Source organism: Diadema setosum, chromosome 17 (genome assembly GCF_964275005.1).
Source record: "Diadema setosum chromosome 17, eeDiaSeto1, whole genome shotgun sequence".
Classification (NCBI taxonomy): domain Eukaryota; kingdom Metazoa; phylum Echinodermata; class Echinoidea; order Diadematoida; family Diadematidae; genus Diadema; species Diadema setosum.
Window position 1 is genome coordinate 4,141,065 of NC_092701.1, and position 8,547 is coordinate 4,149,611.

Consider the following 8,547-nt stretch of genomic DNA (forward strand, 5'->3'; position numbering starts at 1 on the left):
ACCAGACTGATCTGAACAGCAAATAATTACAGAAATTACAGAACATTCTCAAGCAAACTTACAGCAGTATAAATGGAGCAACAATGTTGTTTTTGTTTTGTTTTGTTGTTGTTGTTTTTTGTTTTTTTTTTTGGTTTTGGGCTTTTTTCATTTTTTGTTTTTGTTTTTGTTTTTGTTTTTTCAAAAGTGGCTCAAGATCTAGCTAAATTCAGGATTGCAGCCTACATGGGATAAACGGTAATCCAACGGGTAAACTCGGTATTAATAACTCAAGTCTTCTACATGGTAACTCTACCTACTAGTAAGTATTAACAAGTCTATCTCATGACCCTCTGCCTAAGCAGGGTGCTACATAACCCAGTCAGGTAAGCAAGATCTTTTATTGTTGCACAACACTTGCCCAAACATGAAGTTTGTACTTGCCGGAAAAGAAAGTTCCAAATATCACTAAATGAAATAAAGTGTATAGAAAATCACTGCAAGTCAAGGGCTCGATTAAAGACATTTTGCATAACAAAATATGTTGATTCACTTACTGGAGTAATAAATTTGGTTTGTTTGAGAGTTGGTATCACATCTTATTGGGGCTTCTTCACACACAAAAAAAAAATGTTGGAATGTTGCTGATATGACATAAAAGTGCTTTGCATTGATCACTAATCAGTCATCTTGGGCTTCTGTATAATTAACTTTATGGTTTGAAGAGGGAGTGCTAGTAGTGAAAAAAGGTGGCTTCAAAACTTTTTGCTGGGCTGATTCGGGCAAACATTTTTTCTTACTGTTCCAAAGCACTTGCCTGACTTTGATTTTCACTTGCTCAGGGCATCAGGCAAGTGCTTATGCAGCACCCTATCATTATACATCATCTATGATGTATAAGGGAAGTTACTTGAGTTCTGGTAGTACGTCAGATGTCTGAGAAATAATCTTCAAGTAGAGGGTATCATCCTTCAGATAGCCTTGATTGAGATCTTCTACCAGTTGTATCTTTGCAAAGAGAGGACATCCAGCTCCAATGTTTCTGTCAGAGGTCGGTCGCTTGAACGAGGAGCTTGTTGGGTCTGGCCGAAACGATTCAACAATGCTTTTGTTGATGGGGTCAGCCTGGTTCACCAGCTGGAAGATGATCTTCTGATTGAAAGGCCATGGCAAAACTGCATCGTGCGGTCCTCGCATGATGGTTAGAAAGAGAGAAATGTGGGTTCCCTTGCCAACACCATCTCCCATCAAGAACACTCGACCACACAGCTTGTAGCCATACTGGTTGGTGAAGAAGGGTGGGGAGTAAATGGATTTCTTGTTGGTTGTAGCGGCCTCTCTCTTCCTCTGGCTGTAGTTGTCAATCTTCCACAGAAAGACTCCACTGTAAGAGCATTCCAACTCTAACATCTTCCTTTCCAGCTTCTGCATGGACTGAATAAGTGAATCTATCTCCTGTTTCATTTTGTCAATTCCTTTAGACAATTTTTCATGCTTTTCTTGAGATCCCAAATCATTGGGGTGCTGCAGGGCAGCCATAACTCCCTCTACAACATTGTTTTGATCATGTATAGCAGCAACCGCTCTGGGAAGCTCTTGCAAGTCATCATAACATTTGTTGCAATTGTCTACTTCTTGGGTCAACTTGGACACTTCCTGTTTCAAAGTCAGCAAATCTAAATGTGTGTCATTATCTTGTCCATGTCCTGATGTCCGTCGGTGGAATGGAATCCTCAAAGCCTCAGTAGTTGGGCTGATGTCTGTGTAGGTACCATTCAGTGCTGCTGACCCAACCATACTGTTCTCGTGGTTAAGACTAATCCAACGGTGGTCATCAGGTTCATTCCTATGGGCATTGTTACCACTGATATCTTCATCTGACAGTTTTTTCTGAGAAAAATTGTCTGTCCAACGAGATCCAGCTCTTGAAGCTGACACATCTCGATCACACATGTCTTCCGTGATCTGAGCAGTAGCCCCATACTCGTCATTTTCTAGAGCAGTTGGCATTGCGGGGTCCAAGACACTAAATACCAAAACTAACCTTTCAACGTACAACCTAACCTCAGCTTTCTCGCTGCGGAGAACCAGTCCACATGTCCATTCCCAAGTCTCCTGTGGATTTGAATAATTTGAAGAAAATGTAAGCTCTGTAGATCTTCTGATAAGTACTGATAAGTGCTTTAAATATTATCATCTGTGTGATGTAGAAAGTTTTATGCCAGTTTGACAATTACATCTTTTTCTCTGCATGTAGACTGCTGAACATGACTATTGCACACCTGGTACTGGTCACTGATACTCCCTTATGGTCATCCTTCTCATCAACTATGAAAATTACACCAACTACCTCCAGAATTTAATCTGTAAAACTTTAGATATCTTCCCCATTCCTGATATTATGATGTAGGTGAAACCACAATGACAAGCAAGTAATAGTGCTTGTTTTGGTGCCTAAACCCTATTGAGAAAATAACTTTGTTTTTCAATTTTCACTTTAAAAGCAAATGTCTCTGCACATGCAATAGCATAATTAGGGAGCTTTAGATTTTGACGCGCGGACGTTTGAGCCGACGCTTGCGCTGGACGTTCTCCTCTCCCTGCGTCGTGTGGAGAAGTAGCTTTAGATTACGCTGGGACGCAACGTATAAAAAATAAAATCGCGCCCCCATATGATCAGTGCATGAAGAAGCTCTCTACGTCACAAACTGTGCGGACGTGAAAATAGCCCAGTACGCGTAGTGAAAAACTCGGGCGACGCAAGCTAAAAATAGATTGACTTTACGCGCGCTACTGCGCACGCTCAGAACATGTTTTTTCCCTCTGAACATCACCGTCGCCAAAATCTAAAGCTCCCTAATATCATTTTACAATGAAAGCCATGATGCACAGAATCCAAGTGCCTGTATTCAATACTTCAACAATCTTATACCTGGTGATGCATTTTGTTTCCCTTTTTTTTAACACTTAAAAAGATATGAAAGAAAAATATTGCACAAAAAGCTAATCTCTGAATCCATTTTTGTGATAGCATCCCTCCGTGTAGTATTGTTTTGCAAGTGTGTTTCATGTAGACCAAATGACTTTATCAAAATACCACACATCCGTTGTGTTGTGATGCACAATATCAACTGTGTGATTCATTTTTATGCTCTTCAGATTTCCACCTGGATTCATGTACCTTACACCAGACTTTGCTGCAATATTCCCCTCGCCTCTAATAAGTCAGGTATATTTACTATACCTGTATGTTTTTTATTGCAACTTCAGCATCAGCTGTGCAGTGAAATTACAAAACTAAATTGAACTGGATTATTAAAACAGGTCATGATTCTGGAAGATTTATAAATGCTGAACAGGTATACTCACCCTCATGCTGAGGTGAAGGATCTCAGCCTGCGTGAGGCGAGTCTTCATTAGAAGGATCATGGGACACCAGTCGTCTGCCCGGTGCAGCTCCAGGGCTCTGTTCTTGGGCAGCCACTTGCCACAGCCAAACACCTTGCACTGGATGCGGACAACTTTTCCACACACTCGTTCATGGTTCTGAAAGAAGAGCCAAACATAATGTGGTGTTTAAGCATTTTTGACAGCCCTACCAGTAGTATTACCCCAGCATTTCAGGCCATGACATTACAGGACGAATTTCTCCATCTTGCCAAATTGGTAATCAGAAAAAGGCCCCATACTGTCAATAGGTATTAGGGGCTACTCATACTGCCTGTCCAACAATTCATGCCCACTGCTTTGGGCACGCAGCAAAGTGGGTTTGGAGTGGGTCAAGGGAGCACTTACTACATACATCATCAACACTTGCAGACATAAAACTTTGATAGTCTGCCAACTTTCACATTAAAGGTCCTGTTTACCTTTGGGAACAGTGATTTAAAATTTTTTCAAGATATGACATTTAATGCATTTGTGTAGGTCTGTTGTACCACAAAACATCCTATCATACAAAATTTTCCCCATAAAGCCTAAAATATAAGAACATATCTGTATTTTTCTCAATAAACCGTAACTGTAGACGGTTTAGTCTGGAAACATTTTTATTATAACTATTGTTCACATTTTGTATATTTAACAATACTTTACATCGATTTTACCGATTAAAATTTTTACAGTGGAGTCTTTTTATCCCTAACTCACATTTTAGAACTATTAGCACTGATGCTGGGTTTTTGTTTCATCTGCAAATGGTAAATTATGCCTGTAAAGATTTCTTCAAGAGTAGAACTTGCTTGTTTTACAGCCAAATTTCCTGATTTTGTGGTTTTCCTGGCAACTGGTGCAGCATCTACCTGTGGATGAAATGATGAAAGGATGTATGAAATTGAGGTATCTTTCCAAATCTTTTATACCTCAATATAATCACTATAGGATCCTCTCCAGGAGCAGTTTTTACATCGGGCGTTCTTGAATTTCTGTAGGCGTCGTTGTGCAGTTTGGTCAGGTTTAAGCTTTGAGAGAAATGGAAAATAGAAAAATCAAATGATAATAAGCATGATATGGTACAAATATTTTCTGAACATTCCACAGGCTTTAAAAAGCTCCGTACACTGCATTGTTAAATGATGTCATCACGAAAGTTATTTCTGCTATGGATTAATGTATAGAACTGTGGTAGCAACATTTGCACAAAGTATGGGATGTACAATGTAGGCAAATATGGGTCATGAAAACGTGTTTTCTCATCGGTTCCAGCATGTCTGTTCCTGTTTTTATTGAATCAGACTTTACTATGCTATATCAAAATTGTTGTTCACCAAAAAGGATTTCCAGGCATTTGCTTGTCTAATTAATCAATGTTTGCACATCTACTACTCTCGTTAAAACAAAGAGAAACACAAACAATGATTATGTACAACACAATACAATGTAAAGAAATGTAAGCATGTACCCATGGTATTTGTATGGGTAGACATAAAAGATTCAACAATAGGCCCGTTCACACACAAGGGAAAAAGTGCGATTTAAAAATCAATTTTCTTATCGCGATCAAAATTTCGAAATTTTTTCCAGTGTGGACAGAAAAATCTCACTAATTACCGCGATCCTTATCGCGATCCAACTCGCACTATTAGTGCGATTTTTCAGAATAATCGCGATTATTTTGCCAAGCGTCGTGTGTGTGAGCGCGATCGAGATTCGGAAATCGGTATTTTTAGTCCCATCGTTCGTAGCGCGTGCGAAACTCTATTGGGACTGCGGGGTCAGTCTTCGGTCATGCAAGATTCGCGCATGCGCAGTTTGGCCACTGATCGTTCTTTCCTTGCTGCGAAGTGCGATTTTTCCCTGTGAATGAACGGTCGAACAAAAAATCGAAATTTGGATCGCGATTGAAATTTTAATTTTCGTTGTTTGTGAACGGGCCTATAGTGTACCTCTCTCAGCTTGACAGCAGTACCACATGTTGGGCATTTCACCTGTTCCAATGCTGGCAAGTTTCTGTAAAAAAAAAAAAAAACATCATAAAGACACGTAAGATACTACTTCAGCTGTTAATATATATGTGGGCAATTCGGCGGCTAGTAAACGTTACATTTAAACAAATTTAAATATTTATTTTTACTAATAAATCACCATTTATTCATTAAAAGTCAAAGTCATGTTAAACCATACATCCTTCCCAGGTTTATGATAATGAAAAGAATGAATATAATCCAATATATGAAGAGTTTGTCGCAAAAACCATGGACTTAATATAACATGGACTATTCACGGCAGTCTTTCTTTGATGTAATGATCGTCACCGACACCTGATTATGTGCATCTTAATGAGTATATTCAGGTGTCTTGACAATAACAATTGTGTAATCATGTATCGTCACTAACAAAAGAATCGTTTCCCTCATTTCAGTCTTGTTTCGCAGATGTGCCTTTTTTCAGACGGAAATGTCTTTGAATAAATACAGATGATGAGGAGCAGCAAACCTGAGATCATTACAAATTTTGTGTCAAAAGATGGATAATTGCTGATTCACACATTTTCGCACACGCGTAAGACCTTGCCTAATGGCAAGATATATCTGTTCTCTGCCATTACCGTCCCTTTTTGCTCTGGAATAAGCTGGAGAAAAGTGAAATATTGAGATCACAAATGACAATCATTCTGCCAAAATGTTAGCTTTCTTTTAAAAAATGCCTGCTTCTCCCAAGCGAAATTGTTTGAGGTATGATTTCCTAACATAACCACAACTGCACATTCACTTTACTTGATTTTTGTGAGTTATTTTCTTCTGTGCATATAGTTTTAGATTTCTCGAATCTCTGTTCTGTTCTTCTCCGTGCTTGCTGGCGGTGACGATTATGGGATCAAAGCAGTGAAGCATGCTAAAAATGTCTTTGTGGCGCTTTTGAGATGTACGGATGCATGAATTAATTAACGATATGATGAATGTCCATGTGTATTAGGTCCGTGCAAAAACAGTTAAGTCCATATTTGCCAAATGGAGATATCTGCGATCAAAGGAACCCACTGTAATTTGCATTTAAAGGGGATGGCTAGTAACTGATCAGTGGGAATCAGTGGGAATTCTGGGGGATGAATTGTCCAATCCTTGTGGGATTCATTTCAGAATACATAACATATCTATTGTTGTGTGAAAATCATTTGCTTCAGAATGGTCTCATATTCAAGTAATGTGCAGTTTAATATTTCCAGGTTAGTATGCCTGTACAGTGTCGGGGGCGATCATTAACGATCATCAAATGAACATTTGAATACCTCTTTTTTTCTCTCTGATATTTCATAAGCAATTTCTGATTAACTTGCAGAAAGTGAGAATATGAATCCTCTATCTCAACCAAAACTATAGGTCCCTACCATCCCTTTATCAAAGCCAAGGTTTCAATTGGATAAACAAACAATTCCATGGTCCACACGAATTGATTACAGATGGCTAGACAGACAACCAGAAAACATAACACCTGCTGCAACACTTCATGGCAGAGGCATAAAAATAATAGATCAAAAAAAAAAAATGAAAGGCAGCATATCACAAACAGACATAACACTCACTTTGTCAAGTAAACGGCCCAGCAGCTTTTACAGCATGCGTGCTTGCAGTCACCAGAAAAAGGTTCTCTGTGTGGGAGTCTACACAGTGGACAGGTGACGTCTTGGGCAGAAGTTTTTCTGTTGGAATCCATCTCAAGATCAAGGTCAACAGCAACAAAGCCTGAACTGTGAGAATAAAAAACAAAACACAACTTTCAAGTTAATGAGCCCTTGCGTATAACTGTGTGACAGTAATGGCAGATGACTTACTTACTGTAAAACATGATACATATATTCCCGGCATGAAAATTTAGCGAATTGGAGCCGACAGCCTTTTTCGCAGCATGAAACTTTCTTGAATTGCCATTGACATCCAATTCATATTGTATAGGCAAGAACTTTGCATGGATTTTAATTTCACGAATGTTGGCACTGGGAAATTTGCAAAATTAAAATGCATGCGAACATTCCTCATTTTACAGTATTGCAAGGCACTCATTCACTCCCTCCCTCAAAGGTATACACTTTTTGAAACAAAAATCATTTTCAAAGTCACATTTTGATATGATTTTTAAAAGAAATTTAACACAAACATTGTTATTCAACGAACAAAACCCCTGGATTGGTGGAGGATATTATTTTAGAGAATATCGACTGGACATTGGATCTGCAGCAATTTTTAATTTTCAAGTTGTGGCAGATGACGGAAGTATTTCAAAGGACAATACAAAGCGGAATGCCGGCCGAATGCGCGTTGTAAACAGAACACATGCTTCTTCTAATTTGAGTCGTTGCATCTCCCAAAACATTCGGCCACTCCTTCTCAAAGCAGCAGGTTGAACTTGACTCCTGGCTCGCTGACTGGCAGTGAGAGCAGTACCGGTACAAGAGCAAAAATACACATTTTGAGTCCCAATCTAGTTTGTGCCATCTTGATTGTTATTTACCTTCCCATAACGCACGACCTGCAACCACATCTGTAAAATATGCAACTTCCTGTTCCTAGCAAGTTCTCTCGCACCTCCATGCATCACTGCGTATCACCGTGTGTCTACAATGTACAATTGTATCACTCGAGTAGAAACAGTTTGGGTAGTCGTAAAATACGAGGTGATGCGAGGGACAAAATTCGGGGTAATGCGAGGTGATGCGAGGTGGTACGAGGTGATGCGAGGTGAGATGAGGTAATGCGAGGTGGTACGAGGTGATGCGAGGTGTCCCCTGTAGAAACATGCTCTATAGTACAAACATGGTTGTTTGTCCTCACTACAGCCTTAACAATCACAATCACAACACTTCCCTCCAGAGAGACCACGAAAATTTGATTGCTGTCTTGGTTTCATCATTCCTGAGGGGTGAGAGCCTATTGGCTTTGATAAAAATGTGCTTATCCTTTGTTGATGTGTGATTTGAGAGCAATGGTGAGCTCACTTTGAAAACAGTTCCAGCTGCAAGTGATGCACACATAATGTACACCCAAATTACATGCCCTATATATATTTATTCACTGTTTGCCTCATATCATCTCACATCAGTCAGAACCCAACTCAGAAATAATACTGCCGCAT

The 8,547-nt window shown here is 39.4% G+C and overlaps 1 protein-coding gene across 1 annotated transcript; it reads right to left on the minus strand.

The window, feature by feature from the left end:
• Positions 1 to 627: 627 nt before the first annotated feature.
• LOC140241105 (TNF receptor-associated factor 3-like) lies at positions 628 to 7,934 on the minus strand. Its single transcript, XM_072320873.1, has 6 exons — positions 7,927 to 7,934; positions 7,001 to 7,165; positions 5,364 to 5,427; positions 4,341 to 4,439; positions 3,349 to 3,525; positions 628 to 2,094 (listed from the first exon to the last, which is right to left on the minus strand). The coding sequence occupies exons 1-6, from the start codon at positions 7,932 to 7,934 to the stop codon at positions 886 to 888; spliced, it is 1,722 nt and encodes a 573-aa protein (XP_072176974.1). The 3' UTR covers positions 628 to 885.
• Positions 7,935 to 8,547: the final 613 nt, after the last annotated feature.

Excerpts from the sequence above, each read along its gene's own strand:
- LOC140241105 (XM_072320873.1), bottom strand. Across the intron at positions 5,428-7,000 it reads TGGGCCGTTTACTTGACAAA|AAACTTGCCAGCATTGGAAC; the intron begins GTGAGTGTTATG and ends TTTTTTTTACAG. Across the intron at positions 3,526-4,340 it reads CCTATAGTGATTATATTGAG|AACCATGAACGAGTGTGTGG; the intron begins GTATAAAAGATT and ends CTCTTCTTTCAG.